The 25,332-nt window shown below is 40.2% G+C and overlaps 1 protein-coding gene across 5 annotated transcripts in view; it reads right to left on the bottom strand.

Moving 5' to 3' along the window:
- Positions 1-25,332, bottom strand: part of arhgap32b (Rho GTPase activating protein 32b) — a 99,767-nt gene that overhangs the window by 38,453 nt on the left and 35,982 nt on the right. For 4 of the 5 annotated variants that reach the window (XM_035178621.2, XM_035178617.2, XM_035178622.2 and 1 more), the window contains exons 3-5: positions 23,447-23,552; positions 18,958-19,052; positions 18,489-18,573 (exon numbers count right to left, since the gene is read on the bottom strand). In XM_035178621.2, coding sequence (XP_035034512.1) covers positions 18,489-18,573; positions 18,958-19,052; positions 23,447-23,552 — 286 coding nt within the window. Of the gene's footprint in view, positions 1-3,613; positions 4,305-18,488; positions 18,574-18,957; positions 19,053-23,446; positions 23,553-25,332 lie in introns of those variants that run through there. The other variant, XM_035178625.2, reaches the window with a different exon arrangement.

The following is a 25,332-nucleotide window of genomic DNA, read 5'->3' as shown; positions in this document are numbered from 1 at the left end:
TCATCATGGCGACTGTCAGGAAAAGAAAAATAGAAGTGGGATGTTATGTTTTCCAAAAGAAACGGACAAACAATTATTTTGTTGTTGGCGTAAAAGATAAGCCAGTGTGTCTAGTTTGCACGGATGTGGTCACAGTGATGAAAAATGTTAATCTCAGCATCATTAGAGCTAGAAACATGAAGCAATAACTGTTTGTGCAGCAAGGATAAATACACCTGGATAAAGTTAACGCTCTATGCTGGGCCTTTGGTGTCCGACAAGCGGCTCTCACAAGACCCCATTCTGTCAGAGACAGTATCACACGTTTTCTGGTGAGCAAACTGCTAAGAAGGTGGAACATCATTCAAAAGGTCAATTTGTGAAGGAGCCTTGTTGGTGCTGCAGAGCTGCTAGAAGTTTAGTCACTAAGAACTATCAAGCAAATCACTGCTACGGCATAAGGTATGACAAACGGAGGGAGGAAGTACTGTCATTGAAAGCCAAGAATGTTCTTGCCAAAGGAGAGGATTTGCTGAAACTCGTTTTCGCTAAAACCAGCTGTGAGTGGCAGCATCTTCATCACTACCATCTGACATCAGACTCATCGCCAAAGAGAAGCGGTTCATCACATTTGACACGTTAGTGTGATATATGTGTTCAATCATTTAGTACAGCCCTCGAAGGATGTTATTAAAATTGAAGTAATCCTTGACAGGAAAAAGGTTCTCCACCGCTGCTTTACAGTGACTTTAATTCCCTTCGACCTGGAGGTTTCAGCTTCCTAAAAGTGGCATAAGGTCATACATCATCATATCTTGTTTTGTAACACTTGCCCTATCTAACCATCTGTTTAAGTGACCGTTTTTAACAGTGTCAGTGGTTATTATTACTCACTGCTGTAGTGAAGCCAAATACAAAAACGTAGCTCTCCTTTTAGAGATGTGGCTTGTTCATTGTGTAGGTGTGTTTTAAGATTTGATGTATTACAGTGGTGAGTGTCGGTATTCTGTTGAATTAATATGACATATGGAAAGGGAGCATCGGAAAACCATTTTCACTCTTAGAAATCATCTGAAAATGTTTCATGTTGACATTATGTGCCTAATAAAAGCCTTTAGTCAATATTGTGGAACAGATCATTTCGCAATATTTGTGCAATAACTGAGTCTTCTTCTGTAACACAAGCTGTGACAAGGGTCCAGCTCAAAAAAGTTTGAGCTGTTTCTGTAATTTGTCATGTGGATGATGAAGCAACATTGAACAAGAGAATGTGCAGTGTCAGTCCATCTTTTCTGTGGTGAGGTTCAGTTCTGACAAATGACAGTAAAGTTAAAAAGTAGCCACATTATCTTATCTGACGTTATTCAAAAACATGAAAACAGTGACTTCCCCTCAGACACCTTGAACATAACATCTGGCTTCTCCGCAGCACATTTGGGATCACCGTCAGCAGAGTGATGAAGATAGACAGTAGCTAATAATATTGTTGGAGAAACCGCTAATACCACTTGGAAAGACAAGACAGCAATTGCATGGATTTACTATGTGACAGGAGTTTAAAAAGAACGGTGCACTGATTTAGCACCGCAATTCCTATAACACTGCAAGAACCATGATGGACAGTATAAATATCAAATGCAAATGTGGAGATGCAGGAAAGGGCATGAATGGTCAAGTGTATTATTGTAACCATATTTGCACGTTTTTCTTGTGAGAAACAAATGTGCAGACTATGAAAACAAATTTTCCTTCCTGGCACAATGAAGAACATCCACATGTTCTTCACTCTTGTCAAAAACTGGTGCCAGGTTGGTCAGTTCTATTATGCTAGTAGCGGCTAACGTAGCATGTAGCCTCTAACTAGCAGCAGTGATGAAACACACATTTAGAAAGTAAGTTGCAACTCCACACTCTATTTTTTACTTGTACCTGTAGTCTCCAGAGCCACATGACACGGACTCAAGCGACACCACTTAAGACATTTATCAAACTTCACTCGGCCCGGGACTCAAAAGGATTTAGCAGGAGTACTGGCCAATCCCTGTGAACCAACTTTGATGTTAACCATCTCAAAATTCTGAGAATTCTTTTTTTTTTTCTTTCACTGGCAGAAATGGACTTCCATAGATTACTGATAGGGCAAAAGAAATATTCAATAACTGAGGCATATATTTTGCATATTTGACTGTGCATGTATAAACAAACATGTATAAATTTGATAAAGTTGTTCAGTAAACCTCAGTATAAAAAAGCTATTGTTAACTAATCAAGGGGCCTTCAGGTTGGTGGGGAAAACAGAGCTTTGGTAGAAGTGTCTTGGATATCAGTGATATTTAACCATAGGCACTACTTTTTCCAAGAAACCTGAAACAAATAAGTGTGACAAACCCCACACCGAATTTACAGAAATGTACCAATACAGTAAAACAGTTAAGTAAATACTGTGTGAGTAATGTCAAGACAGTTCTCTCTGCAATTCTAAACACACAACTCTAAAATAAACTTTCAACACAACCTCCAGAAGGTGGCATGACAATAATAAAAAGCGCTTAGAGTGGTCATCAAGACTAGAAAAGCTCTATATAAATACTGACTGTTGGATCATTTACAACTTCTATATGAATATTTTCTTATCTCAGAAGTCTACAAAAATAAAATTCCCAATGAACCAATATGCACACTTCTACTCTTTTGCAGAAAGACACATATCATATTGAGGGCATAAAAAATAACTAAGCCAGTGAGTATGTGCACTGCAGGTTAGCTCCCAGTTGAATAATAAAACTGAAAAAGATTTTATTTCCCTATTATAACTATTTTTGAATTAATACTTGCAGAAACATTTTCAGCCACCAACCAATGCCTGCTCAAAGCAACAAAACACTCATTTCAGCAAGTGCTTCTACTTTTATCCAAATTACAATGTATGACCAACCAGAGCCCAGACCAAATCCTCTCCACCCAGATGATTGGCATGTTAGACTGGTCATCTACCATTCTACCAGTCCCTTTTTCTGCAATACATGCAAACATACCACATTATAATTTGATTTCAATCCAGCCTGCGCCGCACTAGCACATACTGTCCCCTGTGGCCCCAGCAAAGCTCAACAGCAAAGGTGAAAGCAATTTTTCCAGGTCTGTGCAAACTGGATTCTCTTAATCATAAGATCCAAAATAATGGTATGAGAGCAGGTCGTCTGTAACAAAACATGCCAAATGTTGAAATATTATTCAACATGTATTTGTCCATAATCGAACAATAGACCAATATATCAGACCACTATGTCATGTAGAAAATCACTGGAATCATAAAATCACAACTTTCTCCCTGATCTCCATTTTCTATGGACATAGCAGAAACAAAAACACCTCTCTACGTAGTCTTCCTTCCTTCTTCTTCTTTGTCTAAATCATTGAAAGAGCAGGCTCACAAAATCAACAGCAAGCACCATCAATGGTAGTCATCTTCCAAAGAGAACAGGTCAGTGTTGCACTGTTCTAACAAAGGTTTCTGCAGAAGAAAAATCTATCTAACCATGTTTTGGACACAAGCATTTTCCTGCATGAGCACAAAGACCAGGAGGAAGCGTAACTGCAAAACAGCTTAAGAAAAACAAAGAATTGTACTCACAGCAGTTTAACTCTGGTTTTCCCAAGTCCCTTGTTTTAGCTCCTACACTTTTCTTCCCGTTGTACCGTGGGGCTTCATGCTCAGAGTTTGCCCCTCCTCAACTCCCAAACACCTGTCCCCGGTCTCTATTTCTCAGTGCGAGTGTGCGTTTCTAGAGTGTGAGAATGTACATCCCGTCTCGCAGGGTCCTGTTTCGCGTGTCCGGAGCACAATTCCCCTCAGTGGGACGTAAATGTCAGCTCTCCACTTTCTTTCACATGCAGTGTAAGCTCTCCTAGTGTGGGATTCAAAGACAGGGGGAGGCAACAATATTACCAGCAGCACTAGCAGCAGCACTAGCAGCAGCAGCAGTAGTGTTGGAGCATGAGAGGTGGTGGCGGTAGTTTGGTGGATTCCTCAATAGGATAGGTTAAATCTCCTCCATTTTGCACCCTCTTCCATCATCACCATACTATCATGATGCCCCATCCTGATTCTCTTGCCTTCTTTCTGTTGTTTGCTCCCAATCACCACAACTTTAACACCCAATCTGTTGGGTAAGAGGAAATGATGGAAGGACACAACCAGAATAAAAACAAAAAACAAAAACAAAGCCGTTTGCTCTCAGTTCTTCTCCTGCCGACCTCACTGTCTGAATTCTCTGTCCCTCCGCCACATGCTATTCTCTCCCCTTTCCCTCTTCTCCCCCCTGTCTGACATGCTGGATCACCCCTCCCCCTTCTCTCCTCCTCCATTCCCTCTCTGGTTGGTACGTTCCTGGGACAAAGAGCAGGGATGGAGGGAGGGAGGGAGAGAGAGAGAGAGAGAGAGAGAGAGAGCAGAGGAGAAGCAGAGAAGAGGGCAAGAGGCAATAGAGAAAAAAGGGGTGGGGGTGCACTTGCGTGTGCAGACCTCGATGTGCTGTCCTCTTGCACAGTGAAAAAGCACTGAGTTGAGGAAATGTGCAGGTCTTGTATAGTAACAAAAAGACAATTTAAAGGTCAAAGGACATTCCGACATTACACCTCAATATACGTTAGTAGCTGATGGTTTGCAAACGCAGCAAATGATGTGAAGCTCCTCCAGTGCCAAGCAACCAAACCCTGCATTTAAATATTCAGCCCACAGTAAATAACCATCCAGTGGCGTAGCTCACGTTCTACCACACTTCCAAAGTAGAAATAGAGTCACCAAAAATACAACCTTAACCTCTGCTAAACACCGTGTTCTCAGGTTGCAGCAAAAAAGCAAAGAAAAAATGCAGGAAGGAAAGAAATCAGCTGTAAAGACTTCATGTGGGCCATCCACACATCAGATGGATTAACAAGATGTACTGCTGCAGAGGAGAGAGGAAATCCAAGCAAACTGTCAGTGCATGAAACCTGCAGAGCTAAAAAAATATTAGTCTGTATGCAAAGTGTGTGTGCGTGAGTGTGCTTGTGTTTGCACAAGAAAAAGAAATCGGACGAACAAAATGAAAATCATAAATCCATATGGCTCAATTAAACGTCAAATTCCAAATTAATTTATTTACCGTCATTGTTGCAACCTTCATTCCTGAAATGACTTTTCCTCTTATGACACCTGCCACCAAATATTTAACACGCAATAACACTGCAGTGTGACACCACTCAAATTCCGTGAGCGTTCCTGAAAAAGCGGAGTTGACGATGAGCTATTCCTCTCACTTAGCTTTGAAGCGTGGTGCGACCAGCTGCCGAAGCAGAGCATCAAATCATTCTCTACTACAACTCTGCTTATGAATATCAAATGATAATCCATAGATGACCCAGTTCATTCAGCTCTCTGCTCTGCCACTGACAGGTTGGACTGATTTATCACAGACGAAAGGCACAGAGGTCAGACATTGTCCAGGAAATCCAGCAACAGGAAAAGTTCGAGAAATATTTAATGACAATGCACCAGGAAAGATTTGGACATAAAGATGAAATATCTGAGCCAAAACACAAAGAAAAGCTGCAGGAGATAGAAGTGTCCTTTCGCACTGCACAGATTTAGACATAGTATTATTTTGTTTGCCATCTTATGAAAGCTGATTTTTTCGCCCCCGCTTCACTTTTAGATTTCCAACACACAGCTGTGATCATACATCACTCAGGTGTGTTGCAATGCTACAACTCGCACTTAGAACCATGATGAACTAAAATTTAAAATCTGAGGACACCTGACTTAACCCCGACAGTGAAATATTTCCACTGCACTGGTGACCAAGATGTTCTCTTTTGGAATTGATTACATCGGTAATGGCAGCTAAGTGATCTTGGGTTGGTAAATGATCTGAATTTATATAGCATTTCTCTAGTCTTCTTGACCAATCAAAGGGTTTTACCGAACAGTTTTTCATACACATTTATGCAGTGCATCTATGTGCAGCACAAAATATCATAAATCACTCACACACTCCCAGCACTGCTGCTGTTAGGGGCAATTTGGGGTTCAGTATCTTGCCTAAGGACACTTCAGCATGAAGAATGCATGGGGGAGACTGGGATCGAACCCTCTGGTTAGTGGATGACCCACTCTACCTCCTCTACCATTTGCTCAAATTATGTCAGTCTTGGTGGGAGCTGATTCAAACAAATTCAACGAGTAGATGGTGATGTTCAGGAATCACTTGACTATAATTAGACTCAAGTGGAGAGAATAAAAATGGCGGCAGATAAAAACATCAGGAATATGTGGACCAATGAGGAGGATTTACATGATCTTATTACTCACTCTTCTACTGCAATACGAAACTACTAAAATACTAAACAACTACAGCTTGGCTCGATCCAAATCCTAATATTCACATAACATAAGTGGACACAAATGCACGTTTTCTTTGGCTGATTTTACGAAAACGCATGTTATTCCTGTGACAAACCAGCACCCGACCATGACTTCTGGCTGCTGCATGGGACGTTTTGTAGATTGTTTAAGTGGGCCAACCATTTATAAACATCACTGCTAGACAGTTCACAGTGCTCCTCTGTCCTCAATACATTTCCCATGAGTCTCTATTTTATCTGCTAAAACTATAGCATAACAGTGATGCTCAGAACTGAATTCTACTCCAAAGACACAGAGCTGTATGTGCTAAATATTGAGCACGAGAAAACCTTTTAACTTCGTGCAAATTCCTCAGAGTTGGTGGCTCAGGGAGATGTCTCGGTGTTCGTCAGCCACAACAGAGCATTGATCCAAATTTCTGCACAGAGAGACTCACAAGAAGGCTGCGAGAAGGCCTTTAACAAAAAAACTAAAAGACGAGCTCTGACAGAAGGACTTCTCTGTTTAATAACTGTGCATTCTGTGTATTTGTTAAAGCACAGAACTCAATTTGTTGATCAGAGTCCGGCTTGTCTGAGACAAAAATATTGCTGTAAAGATTTGGAGACCAAGACCAAGAGTACAAAGCAAACGTCAACAATCTTGCATTACGATACAGGGCAAAGGAAACACAGTACCTCAACTATCCCCAACCCACTTCCTGCAGCTTGTTCAGATCTCAATATACTATAACACATGGAGATTACTAAAATTACTCTATTTAAAGTTTGGGTAAACTATTTATTCCAACTGACATTAAATAAATTATGAACTGTGGATTATTAGCGGAATGGTTACACCCCTCATGAGGAGTTTGGTGATAGAACACTATTTATAAATAGACACTAAATCAGGTGAAGCAACTCATTAATGTGTTATTTAAAAAAAAATGTGGGGATAGAATTGTGCAGAAAATCACAGAGTGAAGTGATGTGATTAAAAATAATAACACTTCTCCCATGATATTATTTTCACACAGTGGTATTTTTATCAGAACCTCAAACCGGAGGGGTTTCAAGCACAGAGCAGCCTGTGGGGCTCAGTGTCTCAGAGCTGAAGTAAGAAGTGTGATGGGGCAACATCTAAAATCATTACTAAAGCTATAAAAATGGATATACTGAGGTACTGAGGGGAGCAATAGGATTTAAACAGAGAGAGAGATTGCTGTAAGAGGATGAGATCATGACTTGGAGGAGGTTCACTAAGCAAATCCCATTAGGAGGAAGATCTCCTTACTGTTGTGTACAAGCATTCACACATATTCTGTATACATACGCAAGCATGAATTCAAGAGCAGCAACCTATGCAGACTAACAGTCGGATGAAAGGGCACAGAGTGGGGCTAAAAATGGATTTTCCACCTTACTGCAGAGTGAATAAGGTCAATATGTGGATCCTGCTAATTCAGGCCATTCTGCTCACTGCTACTAGTTCACCTTGCTGTTAGTTGTAGGTCCTATTCCACTCAAACGCCAGTGTGGTAAATGTAGAGCTACACGAAAAAGCAAAACAATTTAACCTCAATTATTTTCAGTGTGATGATTCATGATTTTATTCTTTGGTCTTTCTGTCTACACGAACTAGAGACAAAATAAGATTTTTTTTAAAAAGTATCCTTTATCAAAACTCTACGTCAACTATGAGCAAATATTGTAAATAGTAAGTGGACTAGCTTCATATAGCACTTTTCTAATTCAACCTCTCAAAAGGGCATTAAAAAGCAGGTCACATTCACAGTGATGATGCAGGATTGGGAGCAGTAAGGTGCTCAGTGTCTTCCTTAAAGACACTTTGCAAATTTGTATTCTCCGTTCCAACTTATTTTTCACGAGGCCAGAAAAGGGAGAAGACGTTCCATAAATGCTTTCAGTGCTTCTTCAGTATTCCAGCAGCATAGCAGCAGTTAAAATGTTCCCACGTCCAGGCATTCCCCCCCCTGGAGGCCTCTCAGGTCAGGTAGGAGAGGAGAGGACAGTTTGTCAAGTGTGAAGGAGGAAGCAGAAATAAATCTGTCTAGTCGTGCTGCAACAACACGGCAAGAGTGTGTATGAAATAGAATCAGGGCCAACAACACCTTTACTGCTGAGCGGACAAATCAAAAACAGTGAAGGGGAAGGTGAGAATCTCTCTAGGAATGTGAGTATACAATAGTATACAGCCCTCATGAAATTGCTTTAAGACATATGCATGTTTTCTACATGGCTCCATGGGCAGTTATCACATTTGCTGACCTAAACAGATGGTGCTGGGCAAGACTTTCTCTTTACTGCACAGGATGTGATGTGTTTTATGTTTTCACATTAGTTGAAGGTCTATGAAGCACCACAGGACAGTGAACATTCAACAGAAACCTTGCAAAATGTGAAAATTCAAAAATTCTGAAACGCACTTAAGTTTGTGGCAAAATACCAGGGAGAAAACTAAGTGGTTGTAAAATGAACGACAGGGGAAAGAAAACATTTCTGCCACATAAATTTGCAACCTGGTCTATGTCTGAAATGTTTTTTTGGTTTTTTGACGAGAGATTTTTATATTTTGTGAAGTTGGAAATAACTAATGCCAATTTTAAAACCTCAATAGCAGCCAAACAATGACTGAAACAGTAGGAAATATAAAGCGCATGGAATATATTGACATTTTTGGCTAGTATTTTAGCTGTATATAAGAATAACTCCTTGTAACATAAGCAGTGACATGGACCCAGAAACCTGCTTTCTAAGAGCGGATGAGCTACAGCAGCTAGCAGTAGTGGTAGTGTTTTTGCTACAGGTACAATTCTATGAGATATAAAAATCACCTAATTTTACCACAATAGGCATTATGATTTGTATATCATGCTGGATTTAAAGTATAATACTCTACTGCTAGCTTAACCTTTTATAGTAGTTCAGTTTCTCTATATTTTTGTCCAAATGGAACATCTTGAACTAATAATGTGTGACAATTACAACAACATTCAACTAAGAGCGAAGATATGATTTAATCATGACACGCAGTAACTGAGCTGCTTCTCTTGACAGCCAGTCAGATTTTCTACAACTGACTTCACAGACAATCACGTGTCTAACCAGACCCTCCAATAGTGTGGTCCTCTGAAAACGACCATGGGAGACAAAGAGAGAGAGGTTGTGAGTGTGTGTGTGTGTGTGTGTGTGTGTGTGTGTGTGTGTGTGTGTGTGTGTGTGTGTGTGTGTGTGTGTGTGTGTGTGTGTGTGTGTGTGTGTGTGTGTGTGTGTGTGTGTGTGTGTGTGTGTGTGTGTGTGTATCTGGCTGGTCTTTTGTTTCCTCTAACAAGGGCAATGAGTCTAAGCGTTACATCATCCTCCGCTCACAAGGAGTGGAGAGGTCCTCTGAATGAACATGTGATGGAGGGTTTGACATCATCTCTTTGCAGGGCATGGCCTAGTACTCATACTCAGCTTGCTTTGTCCACAGCAACATTAGAGAGTGCAGCTAAAACCAACCTAAAGTCTAAGAGCAAGCTCCTTGTGCAATAATGCTGATTATTGTCATGAATACTCTCTGGATCCTGCCGTTAGTCAGTCCTGTGCCTTTAAAGTACAGCCTGTCCTGGCTGGGCATGTAATGCCCGGTCCTGTCTTCAGGATAGTGCTCAGTTGATGGATTGGGTCCCACTTGGGGGGAGGAAATTCATCTCTATGCATCCTCTCTTGGTCCTTTGTGAGTGTGGGGTTGAGTTGGCAGTGGGAGCATATTGTGCCACAATGCTCAGCTAGCAGGGCGGATGCAGGCAGAGAAATGATGGAGGGATGGATGGATGGATTGATTGAAGGGTGGATGGAAGGATATGGGCATAGACAAAATGACAGGCAGAGCCTTTCCCCCCTCCAGACTGTAAAGTCTGAAGGAAGAAACAGCTGAGACACATCAGCCGTACAGCAGCACACAGGGAGCTGGCCTTAAGAATGTCCAAGAGGGGTGTCAGTCTGCATCACATGCATGGCCACACACATACATCCAGCCCATTGCTGTCATTCACCCATACACAAAGATCACACCCTCTATAACTGCATGCACGGTTGTTGAGATGAGAGAGCAGACACTCCTTCACAGCTGTTAAACTCAGATTGATCGCCACATTTATTGTCGGAGGCTGGATACACCGCCCCTCTCTGTCTTTGTCTCCGTCTTCTCTACAAACACACACACACACACACACACACACACATGCACACAATGTCTCGAGCCACTTATCACCCTCCCAAGTTCATTATGAATTTATGTCCCAAAACACCCAACATCCAAACTGCATTTGCATCATGCTTCAAAAATCTTGCCTCGTTTTTTTTATCTTATTCATATCATCTTTGGTGCATCATGTTTCCTGCGCACAGAGCCAGTAAATGTCTGACCTCTGGGTGTAAGTATGAGAAGGAAAAAAGCATTAGTGTTGAAGGGCCGTCTCTCTGGCTGTGACCTTACAGCACTACAGCAAATACACCAAGCCCTGAAAACAAACCCATGGCAAGAAGGATGGTGGGTGTCAGGAAGATGATACACTGAGCTGCGCTGGGGGAGACGAAAACATTTTAGTTACTTTTATGAGCAGCAATATTTTAACTCTGCATTCTGAAAAATGTATTGAACGCAACTTAGTTTTAAACTCCTATAATCAGACTCACAATAAAAAAAATGTACCTGAAGGATCAAATCAATATATTTATTCCACAAATTCATCATCCTTGTCATAACCTGGCCCCTTCACTTCCCACAATGCAATACGAATGACAACAAACCAGTGAGAAGCTGGCTACAGAGGTCTAGTAAGTTCACTTCTTTCTAACTCCAAACCACCTGTTTTTCTTCAGACCCAATGTCGACACAAGTTACATCCTCTGAGGGCAGATATCAGACTCCCTCTGGGTTCATGCTACCTTTTTTCTTCATATTCTGTAGTACTACACAACACCTGAAAAAATACTGGGATGTGTAAAATCTGTGTAAAATCTATGATTAACACCAGAGGTGGGATTGATCTTTAAATATCCCCCACAGGCATGTTTTGAGATAAATAGAAATATGCAACTTCTTTCCCAAAATATTTCCATTGCCTCATTGATAATTCATAAAATCCTTCTCTCTCATTGAATGTATGAATATGGAAATACTGTTCATTTCAAAAGTTGAACTTCTGGACACAGGATGTTTCGCTCCCCTCCAGTTGAAACACAAACACTTTTTTGTTCTTTTGGTTACTGGTACTTATTTCCATTAAACATGCCTACAACATGCTGTTGTTAAATTATAAAAATCATAAAATGAGACCAGAAAATAGAGCATTTTCATAGATAATTAAAAATCAACCAAACTCACCAGAAGATATAGCTTACACAATTCAGCTACAGGATGCCAAATTCACATATGATTGGCTTTTACCATTCATTGAAAGCAAACTTAAGTGTCAAGCACATATCAAGTGATCAGCGTTAATATCAATCAGGAGTTAGTATCAATCAGAAAGAAACCTGCAAAACTTATAATAAGATAATCAATATCATCTTTCACTTAAACAGTGATTAGCTTAACCCACTGCTTCTAATACAACAGGCTCTGCCCTTTGTGACAAATGCATGCACAATGTGTCACACTAATAAAACCCCCACCTCACAGTAACACGCCAATGATTAGTTCCGCTGTGGAAATATAAGATAAGTGCAAGTCTATGTCACTGCGAAGTGCCAGTGCACCAGAGGCCTCAAGTTTGCATCTCACATATGTTCAAGTTGCATATGATTGGCTCCAAACTGGTTGTCATGTCATGAATCCTGCTCGTTTGTCCACATGTTGAACTGAGATTTAAAATGAGCCGAGATACTTTTCTCTTTCACAAATGAAAACATGCTTCTTGTGTCAAGCTCTGCACACACGTCATTCTGCAGAGTGAAGCTCAAACTACCAAGTAACAATAATCCAAAACATTTTTTTCATTATATAACAAAGAGAGCGATGACATAGTCTTTGGACAGGACCAGCTCATGTGGCTTTGAACTCTCCATTAGTAGTAAAATGTCATGGAGCTTGAATCACTGGTCTATGTGCGACAAGATGGGACAAAATGGCAGGTTGTAGATAAACCATATGGAAGAGCAGGGCCCACTGGTACAGTGGGAGAGGAGAGCTGAAGTCAATAAAGTTATTTTCCTGATGTCTGGCTGCAGACTGTATCATGTAGTCACAGGCCTACAGGGCTGGGATAGGGCTGTGGGGAACGCAGTGGAAAAGAAGGAAGCTGGAGGACATTCAACAAAGACATCAAGGAGGACGTGAGCCATGGGCAGTTAGGCTAGAAGTTGCCTTGAGGATAACAGCAAATGCAGAATGTGTACTAAAAAAAAATCCAGTTAAAAAAGAAGCAAACGTGAGGTTCCAAGAAAGTGGCTCCTTTATTAGATACACATGCTTGTTAAAGACAACAGTCGTCTCATTTCAACAACAAACTGTGCGGCTACGGCTCAATCTAAACAGCATGTGGACGGGGTCAACCAGTTCACTCACTGCTAACGTAGACATTACAATGAACCACTTGATTATATGTTGCCAGATGTAGCAGTTCCATCACATCGCATTGGCCCTCTGGCATCTTTTATTCAATGCAGACAAAGACGTATGTGTAAAAAGTATCTGTATAGTGTGACATGCTTAAGGTGGAGACAGAGTTTAATACAAACAAACCGTTAGTGCTTGTATGGCTGCTCAATGCCTCAGTGTATCTAAGCTTTATTTATGACCAACGATTAATCAGGGTTATTCCTTGTTTTGACATTTTAAAGCACAAACTGTGTTTTGAAATAAAAGTAATTTGTCTTATCATTATCTGCGACCAGTCAACCTTTGTGGAAAGAATACTAACAGAAATATGTGAAAATATTATCTTGTTCAGAAACTTCCACCAGCAATAACCTTTTTATAAAATATAACAGCATTCACAGCAGCCCTGCAAAAGTTTTGACATTCAACTGATTCTCAGACAGCTCGACCAATAATATTGAGCCAAAACTAATCAAAGCTTCCATAACCAATCTTGCTGAGCACAAAGCTGTTTCAAAAGCAGCTTATGTTTTGTAATGTGAAATATTTGTCTATAAATGATTCACTATTCTGTGAGCTGCTGATGTATGATGACCTACAGCTTTGGATGGGCTAAACAAGATCCATAAAACAGCCGGGAGCTGCTTGGCCAAAAGAAAGGCAGACTACTCCGCACTGATGAGAGCTGCAGAGCTGGTGCATCATCAGAGTCCTCGAACAAGAGCCAAGTTATTTTCACAGATATGGTCATTAATCACTTTCTTCTTCAAAACAATGACACAACAGGCCTGGATTATTCTTCACAATTTACAAATTTGCTGTGCTTGAGAATTTATGTACACTTAAATATCTTAACTATGAATACAACAAACCCCCAACGATACACTGGTGTATTATGGGTGAAACAAGCCCAAATTAGATATATGCAAACCTTAATTCTACTGTTTGCCATCCATTTTTCCTGCACTTGTGCAGTATGTGTTAAGAAAGACATCTAGAATGGCATTCAGTAGACTACATACCTCCAAGGCCTAACCAAGGCCCAACAGTTCCCTTAAATTCCAAACCAAATCTGTCACATTTGTTTGGACTATTGAAGACACATAGAGTTGATTCCATAATAAATCCACATTATCTCAACTACACATTTGTTGTGGCTGCAGTTTTGTAGCCCTATTTGTTACTGTATATCAGTTTAATGTAAATCTGTTCAGTAGTTTTTGGTAACTTCTGCTGACAAATAAACAAACCAACCAATAATAAAACAAATGGACAGAGGTGAAAATATAACCCCACTGTCAAAGGTAACAATTTCTTTGAGAGGAACTTAAACCAATGATGCCACCATTTCATTTTGTATCTGCATCACTGTGCACCTGCAGCTCCATGTAACAGATGCAGTGCATGTCAATGACAGTCTGTTTTGTTTACTTTAACTATTACCACTTATTTAATTAAGCCAGGTACATTCACTAACTATGGTATAGTCGATTTCTTTATTGAACTACAATGTAAACTGATAATGTAGTAGTGGTAGTGATAAAGCCTGTTCCTGAAGGGGAAAAAAGCAACTCTGTGTTGGTGCTTGGTCAGGAGACAGTGGCCACTTGTCCACATCACATCACTCCCAGTCTACCTGCATTAACCCACTGTATAAAGACAAATAACATGTGGAAGCCTTGTGGAACACAAATAAATACCATCAGGTTCAGAGCTAAAGGATGACATCAGCATGCCAACATGCTTAAGGTATAATTCATCTGTTCATCATGAGGGGAAATCTAATGTGTAGATGTTGAGGTAATTCATGCCCACTCATCTTCCATCATGTTCCTATCATGACAGTTCATCCAAGAGTTGAGTTACTGCACACAAAGTGAAGGACTGTTCAACCTGTTGACTAACAGACCGATGGCTCGATGTTTCAGGCTACAGCCCAATAACATACAATTCTTCCTCTGAAGTGACTGGATTTTACTGTGTACTCAAACACTCAAATTTGCATCCATGTGTGATGGATGTAGGTGTGGTGACTCATTCACAGGGAGTGAATGCCATTTAACATATGTTACTTCCACACACTTTACCTTAAATTATCATAAAATAACATGTCTGCATCCACAGTCATGTGACTCCATATGGAGCATGAGTAACACATACACACAGCCCTCCACAGCCTATGTTCATACTGAGCTCAGAGACCCATCTCAAATAACCATTACGGCTGGCTTGTCAGATTACATAACAACACTTGTTCATCAGCAACACGTAGGTTGTTCACTCAAATGACAAAGAAATCATCAAATTCCAATTAGTTGACCTCTTTCTCAGCGATTCACAGAATGTGAAACACTTGATAATGACGAATAACAATAAAATGCATGTTTTCAGTTCATGTCAGTGTCAAAGAATGAAACAACTGACAAAACAACATCTTTTGCCAAAAGAACTCACCAGTTACAGTCAAATATTATCTAAAATACCAGTGTTATGAGACAAACCTGCCACAAGAGTGCTGCTTAATGCAGACACACTCTTTTTTGGGCCCTCTGTGACTATGAGATCCAAATGTTTCCACAACAAAACCTTGCCTGACTCAACTTCTCCTTTGGCAAGAGATTTTATTATGGAAATGAAATAATTTGTCTTCCAGCAGAACGCCTGATCTGATCTCAAGTCCTAACCTCGTCTCAGTCCAGTACACTGCACACACAATCTGTGAAGGCTGAGTGGAATAACTACAGGTGAATTTTAAATACAGAAAAATATTCCTTAACTTTACTGGTGCAGCTGTGAGAGATGACAAATGACACTGCTACAGAGTATATTTCAAAGTGAATGTGGATGAACTGTCTGAATATGTCACACACATAAAAAATACATCACAAAAATTAATATAGTACTTGTGCAACTTGACAGACATCACTCTAATAACCACAGCGATAAATATAAAAAATTAATTTGTGGAAACACTCTGAATGCTGAACTCAGCAGCCATGTCTTTTATTCATCAGTTCATCAAGTATTTATATAATGTTGGAATCGTTTGGACCAAATAAAAAGAATACACTTGTGACCAATTCATTAAACAAGCAAACATGTTTGGCTGAGCCAAGACGATGCATTCATTATACTGACTGACAGGGGGAACAAATACCGAATAATGAATCCTCTAATAAACTAAGAAAGTGTGAGTTTCTGTTGAAGTTGAGGCAGGAGCTGCACTGAATACTAAAACCAAACAGCAGTAAACAAGAAAAACAAAGAGGCAGTGCTGCTGTAAAGCAACAAGAAACCCACAGTGGGTGAGACAGTCATGCTGCCCTGTGACAGTACGGGCAGGCAGCACACCCAGCTGGGACAACAAAAGAAGAACCAGTCGCTTGACTGCACACAATTCATATTTGCTCAAGAGTTTCTATTATGCATGCAGTGAATGGACATTACATTCTGTGGTGCAACCTGATATATCACCAAATACCCTGCAGGTGAAGCAGATGTAAGCTGTTCACACACTCATTCTGTATTCCAGACAGCAAAATGTAATAGACTCAGCTGACTGCTGACCTCTACTGGTTTCTCAACATAATGACAAAGTCTGGGAAAGGGATCCTGTGATACAGTCAATGTAGTGATGAGATGCCAAAATTCAGATAGAAAATTATTAATCAAACTCAAACGTGGCTTTTTGTTTGAAAGAACACTACTTTTCAACAATTTCAAAACGCTCATATTTACAGTCTCTACACCTGCTTGTTCTTAGCTGACTTTTACAAACGAACCCAATCCCAGTTTAGTGAATGCTACATAAGAAATGCTAATTCAAAACAACTAAACCATTGCATCCTTACATCTTTTATGATGTCACACTAGAGTCAACAACACTGTGAATTCTAAACTTAAATTCGATCCAATTTGAGAGTACGGAGTAGGCTACTACAGTGATTTAGAATTGCACTGACTGAGAGGTTGGTGGAGTCATAAGAGACAGATTTCAGTAAATACTGATCAAAACTGAAGCAGCTGTGGTCACAATATTAGATCCTAGAAAGAGGCATGGCCGTACTATTCCCATAATACAACTCAAAGGTGTGTTTCATCAAATCCTCCTTAAAGGTCATTTCTTTCAAAACTCATCCCTTCAGTTGGTAAAGAGGGTGTTCTGATAAATGCTATCATTCTCCGGCTCAGGCCAATATGACCCTGATGACAAAACCATCATGATTTTAAACTTTAACTCCAGATCCACAGAAGACACTATACTATTGTTTTCATAGGCTGAGGAACACACTTGCGAAATGAGTTTCCTGTGTAGAATCAATTTTAAGTTATAGCTTAAACCCCCAGGTCTTTTTTTGTTTAAATACATCACCACAAATTACTAACTCCACCAGAGAGCAGGAAAAACTGGAACAGCATACTAGTGTTTTCAGATCGATAGGCTAGACACGTATGTTAGCTATGCAAATACCAGCTTTGGAATTAATAAGGTATTCAGTACTTGATTATACTTTGAGTGGTGGTGGTGAGCATAGTCATCCTCCTGAGAGAATATCTTAGCTTATAACACAAATCAGGAGAATAACTTTTACATTTAAGTGAAATGTCAGGGGAAATATGAATCTCACATAGCAATATCAAGTACAAGATATATTATATAAGTATGCCTATAGATGGGAAAAACTTAGACCTGCAGAAGTGGCTGGATCAAATGAAATATTAGACATACGGTACTTCAATGTCCTTAGGTGCAAGCTTTGTTTTACTCACAATTATTAAGGCATTGATTTTAGATTATTCTATCTTTTTAATTTTGGGTTTATGATTAGAGTACCTCTGATGAGGGGAGTTAGATGTAAGCAAAAAGTTATATTCAAGTTCCTAGTAGCTAATAGAGGTATTTTGATGGCAAGGAAATAAGATCAAATAAAACTCGAAAATGCAAAAAGGATCTACACAAAAAGAGCTGCTGGGTGAAGTGACGTGGGATTAAGGTGAAGTCAAACTGTTATTCAGCTTGTGTGTGGCTGTAATGGCCAGGCTGCAGCAGCTACACAAGACAGCAGCAGTCAGACCAGTGCTGGGTAACTTTGACCAATTCTGAGACGTGTAAAGCTGAAACAAATGAGGTCATGCTTTAGCCGATGGGGACACGAGGATATCAAACAAATGCAAATCATCAACCATCTCCGACGATACCAACAGCAAAATGAAATCTGCTTGTTGTCAACTGGAGGAGACGTGTGAGTCATATTTCTGTCTGTATGAAAATCATCTTCCAATTTCTTACCCAACACCAAAGGGGGATAACGAGAGTAGGAAATAAAATTCTAAGCCACGTCTGCACCATGACTGACATCCATAGTGTTGCAATTTTTAGCGGCAAGTTACACTGAACTTTAAAACCTCACTGGTGAAACACACGCACACACACCTCAGGGCCGTCAGTCCAGCCCGAGGTGGAATTCTTCATCATTCCAACATTAATAAGGAAGAAAAGCTTTGATGTCTTTACCTGAATTGTGCCAAAGTCCACGTTTTCATAGTGGAAGTGAGCGCACTCTGCCAGTTTCGGGAAGTGGCCCTTGGTAAAGCAAAGTCTGGAAACATAACGCACACGTACTCAGTTTGGTTAGCACTTCATCCTCTGCGAACAGCAACACCTTGGAGTGTGTATGACTTGTATAAGGAGGAGAGTGCAGCGTAAACAGAGGGAGTGAAAGGAGGAGGAAGACACAGAAATAGACCCAAGGAATGGAAGCAACTCAAGCAGGAAACAGAGGAGATCAACAGCCAGTAAGGAGCAATAAATAGAGATGAACAGAGGGAGGGAGAGATGTGAGAAAGGTTGATCACACAGTCACAGGTGTGTGTGTGTGTGTGTGTGTGTGTGTGTGTGTGTGTGTGTGTGTGTGTGTGTGTGTGTGTGTGTGTGTGTGTGTGTGTGTGTGTGTGGTCTGTATATGTTTGTGTCATCTACTCACTTCTTGACATTCTTGACCTTCATGCTGGCCGTGCTGCTGCTGCACGAGCGCATGAGGGGCTCAGCCCGCAGCTCAGGGATCTCTGCACTCCTTGCCTACAGTGCACAAACACACACACACGCAAACATTATAGTGACGCGGCTGACGCATACAAATAAATCTCTGCCACTGTTCTACTGCTTGACAATTTTCCAGTTAGGCTTTGCTTTGCTGCACCATTCAAATAAGCAACAGACTTTGAACTTTCAAGCACATTCAAGTCCACTGATTGTAAACTTCACTGACTGCTCGATGTAAAATCATCTGTCATTTATCATCTATTGTGGTGTTTTGTGAAAGGACCTGGGAACCTCAGCACATGAGACATTCATGTTAAACCAACCTTATATAGGAACAGTGACTGAATCAGGCTGGTCGGCATATCAAGAGGTGAATTTCATAATCAACATGTTTGTCATTTCATGACTACAAAAAAAACAAAGCCCTCAGTTTGTTTACAACTGTAAATCCACTGGGTGAGTTAAGCATGAGTCTACTGAAGTCGGGTGGTGGATTTAAAATCTCTCATGACTGACTTATGTAGTGCATCCTATGGTTTCATAGATATGAGCTGGGTCATCTCCTGTTGTTGGAAGTAACACATTAAAGGGAAAGTTCACCGAAAAATGAAAATCCCCTTATTAATTACTCACCACTATGTAGATGGAGGTGTGGGTGAAGTGTTTGAGTCCACAAAACACTTCTGGAGTTTCAGGGGTAAACAGTATAGCAGCAGAATCCAATAAAATTGAAGTCAATGGTGAGTACACTGTGTTTTAAGCCTAAATGTCCTCTGATATCCTCATACGAGGTGCATTCACTGACCCTCGGACACACCATTGTGTGGCTATGGCCGCTAGCTTAGCCACTTCCTGTGGACTTTTAGGCTTAAAACACGGTGCAAATGACCTCATTTTGAGTTGAATATGAATGTCGGGACCTGTAGACACTTAGATGACACCACACGAGAAGTATGTAGGCATTTTATGTTTATTCTGATGTTTTATTACGTCTGAAGAAGCACTCACCATTGACTTTAATTGTATTGCATTCTGCTACAACAAAGTTTGCCCCTGAAACTGCAGAAGTGTTTTCTGGACTCAAACACTTCACACACCCCTCCATCGGCATAGTGGTGAGTAGATAATGAGTGAACTTTCATTTTTCTGTGAACTATCCTTTTAACAGCCATGTTCATTTTAGTGTTTTCCTAACTGTATGAGCTTATTAGATGAATAGTCAATATTTTAGCAGATTTGTCCGATTGAAGAATTTGGCATAATAAACAATAGTTAACTTGTTTTCTTTCTCCATTTTATCTCCACTTCTTCTTTACATCACATTGTATCTTCATCGCGCTTGTTACTTTCATTTCCGCAAACAATCAAAACACAAGATATCTTTGGATGTGGGACACATGATCAGGCCACATCCTGTTTTAAATATAGCCTATTCCTCACAGTACTATTCCTCAGTAAAAGCCCACCTTGGTCTGAGCACAAGATCATTACGTAGAGTCACTGTAGTTACATTGTTTGTGATGAGCAGAATTTCTGTTGAATAGGTCTGAACTGCATTGGTTTTGCAAGATCTGTTTTGGTGAAAATGAGAGGATGATAGAGGCTTTTTTTAAACCTGCTTCATGTTCTGTTTCACCTCATTTTAAAATTGGTTGCTTATCTGTGTGAGTTAATATGAATAAATTATGTAATTTTAAATAAGAGAGCATTTGGATTTGGTGGCATGCTTAATATTTCTAATATTTATCAGATAGCAGGAGCCCTGGATCTTATAATAGCACTGACACTTAGGCAGATCTGATTGGTCGATGTGATTCTGTCACGCCCGACAGAAACCTGATCCAGTTGTTTGTATGGGTGCCCCCTATTGCAAGGTTTTTCCATGCCATGCTAAAAAACAAACAGACTTCAGCTCAGAGTGTGTTGGTGTATAGATTGTTGCTTTTAACACATTAACCACTTCCCATAATGGATAGTTATCACTGGCTCAAATGTCACTTTGTGCTGAGACAAATGATGAAATCTATATTTTAGTTCATTACAGTCTTTGGTCAAGCTCCACACAAAGATGCATGAATGATTGGATCTGTCCCAGTTTGTTATAAAATGATTCTTTCACTAAGACACTCGCTTGTTTCTTTTGGCTCAAATTAAACGTGCAAAAATGCAGCTGTGGTCAACACAACACGAACAGAGCCTGGGGAAACTATTTTGGTGCGGGCAGATTTTATCGGTGAATGTATTTACTTTGTTTTCATTTTAGTAAACTGACAACAGGTTGTTGGAAGCGACCTGGGAGACAAAATAACTCCAAAAAAATAAAGGTGAGGAAAAAAGACAAAGATAAAAAACACATTTTTGAGATGGTAATCTATGTGTAAGAAAACTGCACCAAAGAGCTGCTGGCCATGTGAGGTGTGGATGAGACAAAGTCAGAGCTGTGAAGCGACAGCCAGACGGTCAGTGACAGTGAAGGTGGCATTCAGATGAGGTCAGCCGAGACAGTCCACCTCTGTGCAAGGTGTTAACTGGACATGTCTGACAGAGGTGGACAGCAACTGTTTAAGACACAGCAGTCATTTGAAATTGTTCATATATAGTAAAGCTGCAATTTTTAGTTTATTGCTAAATCTTTGGGTTTTGGTCAGTTAAATGAATCACATTTTTTCACACATTTCTGATATATTATACATGTGTGTGTATATATATATATCTAAATGTTTTTAAGACCTTTTTAATAACACTTGAAATGATATTTAAGAGCAAACCTGGGATGGAAATACACCTCAAATGTGAACATATACTAAATAAACACATTTATGTCCATTAGAATCCAGTGCCTTGATCCACATTGACCAAAGTTTGAAAGAGTTATGACACTGAGCTCAGTTTGCTTCCTAAGCACTTCCAAACACGGCTTTAATTGCCACCACAAGTACTCATCATTCTCAAGCCACTCCTCGTTATACTTGCATTACCCCGTGTTCATAAACAAGCTAGCAGGCTGGCTAGAAAGGGTTAATTTATTGCATAAACTTAACCAAAAAACAGACTAATAATGTGGCGCATACCAGCACTACGAATTCTTCTTCTTCAGTCTGGAAGAGTAGAGCATTTGTTTTTTGTTTCTTTTTTACTTTTGATGGTGACATTCCCAAAAAATTTAAAATCATTCAATCTGAATTTTAGACAATTTAGTACTTTTTTAAAAGCCTTTGTAAATTTTGTAAAATCTAATTTATGACATTTTAAGGCTTTTTAAGAGCCTGCAGCCAACCCTGTGTGTGTGTGTGTGTGTGTGTGTGTGTGTGTGTGTGTGTGTGTGTTGTCTGCATTATGAGGACGTTTTGAAGGATTGTTTGAGAGTCAACACTTGTTTCACGTTAGCATTAGGTTTAGCGTTAAGTTAAGATAAATGTGCATATGTATAACAACACAAACATAGCAAATTTCAGTTGTGTTTTTCTGACTGTATGATTCAGATAATCGTGGAAAAAGATTTTACTGTTCATTTTATCTTTCCTTTGCAGGGATGTGGAAATGTTTTGTTCCATTATGCTTCTCTCTACAGTGATACAGAATACGTATCCTACACAGTGCAACAGGGCGTTGGTGTGAAAGCTTTCACTAAGTTGCTTAGTGCTTCTCATCACCTCTTGAAACCACATAACAACATACATAATGCACACTATTCCAGTATAGACTCCCTCTTGTATCAAATATTAAACAAAGAAAAGCAGACGTGCAGTATTAAATGCTCCGCCTCTGTTATCAATATTCATTAGACTGCTGAGATTGTTGTTTCCCTTTCTCTCCACTGCCCGATTGAAGTAAGCACTTGCGATAGGGCTCCAACCACGCGCCGACCACGGGTGGCTCTGCATGTTACCATGGAGACGGCCTCATTTTCAGCGTACTGTTGATGCAATAAGCAAGACCCAAACCAAAGATGGAAGGAAAGGAAATAATGAATGATGCTGTTTGGTGAATGGAGAGGTGGGCTGAATGACACAGGAGTACACAGATGGCAGCTAGATGACTATCTATGCAAAGAGTGTGGAGTAGAGTAGCTTCAGGACGCCAACAGTCCTCTGCATTAATCATGAATGTGTGATAGTGTTTCGGGAGCAGAGGAGACGCGGTTTCAATAGGAGAGAGAGAGACACGGCTAATCAATCCGCTGGGTTAAAAACAGATAAGAAAGTGACAGGCAGCAAACAAGCCTATCAGTGTGGTGTTATCAGAAGATCTGACACGCCACTTACGTCACTTCAACTGACCCGTGATGAGAACTGGATAGTGATGAATGCACTGTATGTTATCAAAACAGTGACCATCTCATACCTTTGCAAATGTGTGCGTTCATGCAAAAAAGAACACTGCAGCGAGTGTGCGTATGTGTGCGTGTATGTGTGTGCTGTGTCTCTCACCATGGCACTGATGGTCTCCTCCCAGTCAGGTCTCTCTCTGGGATGGATGTGGGCCAGTTCAGGCACAATATCGTCCTCCTCTGGGTGACGCCCAGGCCTCAGACCTCTGTAACACAAACCCACACAAATACACAAACTTAGAACTAAACTTGTAATAATTTCACTCAGCTGATATTTAACATTAAGGCTGCAAGCCTGCAGCTAACAATTAGTTTCATCTTTGATTACTGAAAAAAAAGGCAGGAAACGAAAACGGTGTAGGGACATTGCTTTGTTTTTTTTGTCTGACCAACAGTCCAAAACTAAAAGACTTTAATAGACACTTATTATTTATTAACATTTATATATGACAATAAAAAACAGCAAATTCCCATTTGAAGAGCTGGACTATGAGTGGGAAACTAAATATTTTCAATAAACAGAATGAACATATCTTAAATTTAAATAATCACTGCCTCTTTTCATATTTATTAATTTATAATCCAGTATAAGAGGAGAAAACTATGTGAGGATGAGGAGTATTTTTCTATAATTGTGAAATAGAGCTGCAATGATAAGCCATTTTCTGCATATTTTTAAGTTAGAGTTTGCTGCTTTTCACTTGTCACTATATCACTGTAAATTGAATATCTGTTGGATTTCAGTCGAACCGAACAATGTGACTACATCACCCTTGTCTGCAGGAGAACATTATGCAGATTTGTCACAATTAGTTGATTAATCAAGAAAATATATGAAGTTATCAGATTAATTTATAATGACAATAATCTTTAGTCGTAGCCTGACAATGAAAGACAAAGCTCTGAAGTGATCAGGGCATTGTGACTGGCCCAGGAAAGATCTTTTTGATCATAAGCGTTGTAGGTGAAGGGAAGTATTCTGCAAGGAAAAGTTAAATGTGTCCAGTAGCAAGAGCCGGGTCAATTCTGGTTCGGTATAGGAGCTTAAACTGTGAATTCAGTACACTGGTGCAGTCTGATGTTAAGCCAGTTTGAACATTTCCACACAGGCCCAACCAGTAGCTGCAGGGCCCAGTTCAGGACATTTTGAATGAGTTCAGCATCCACAGAACAACAAAGGAAATGTCACAGAGCCCAGGCATCGGATAATATGATGAAGATAAATTTGGGGCTGGCACTGCCGTCACAGAAAGACTTAAAGTTGATGAGATGTCTGCCTATATACAGTCAGCTCATCTACTTCAAAGACTGCCCTTGTTTCCATAGCGGCTGAGTGAGGAGAAGAGAGTGGGGATGGAAATGAAACAGATTTACACAGCAGCATTTCAAAAAGTGACGGGTGATGCACACAGAGTGCACATACACTATGCATCCTGAATTCAGCAGTAAGTCTAATAAACTAGAGCAGACACACCAGAGCTTTGTTTTTGTGGGAGATGAAACAGTCTGGAGCAGCTACAATGGCACCCAGCAAACACGGAAACAACATCTCTGCATTTAGATAATTGGACCTCAGTGCAGAGGACTCCGAGTAAAGACGCAGGGAAGTGAAGTTTAGTCACTTCTCTGTACTCCCCGCTCTCTAGCACTCTCACACAACCTCTGATGCAACCTACTTCATCATTCAGTCAAATGATGCCACTTTTACTCAGCCTAACAATTTCGTATTAGCCTTTATATCTCAATATACAAGGACTTAAAGGGATAGTTCACTCATTAGCTACTCACCACTAAAACACTGTTTTCAGCCTAAAAGTCCACAACCTCAAGTAGCCATGCTAACGGGCACACCGAGCGTGCCCTTGAGCGAGTGTGCAGTGTGTGGGTACGAACGTGAACGAGGCTCCAGAGGAGGATACCAGAGCACAATTAGGCTAAAAACATGGTATTTCGAGTCAAATTTGAATGTCGGGGCCTACGGACACT

Source organism: Hippoglossus stenolepis, chromosome 15, assembly GCF_022539355.2.
Source record: "Hippoglossus stenolepis isolate QCI-W04-F060 chromosome 15, HSTE1.2, whole genome shotgun sequence".
Classification (NCBI taxonomy): domain Eukaryota; kingdom Metazoa; phylum Chordata; class Actinopteri; order Pleuronectiformes; family Pleuronectidae; genus Hippoglossus; species Hippoglossus stenolepis.
Note: the sequence above shows the minus strand (reverse complement) of the source record. Positions and strands in the feature narration are given on the sequence as shown.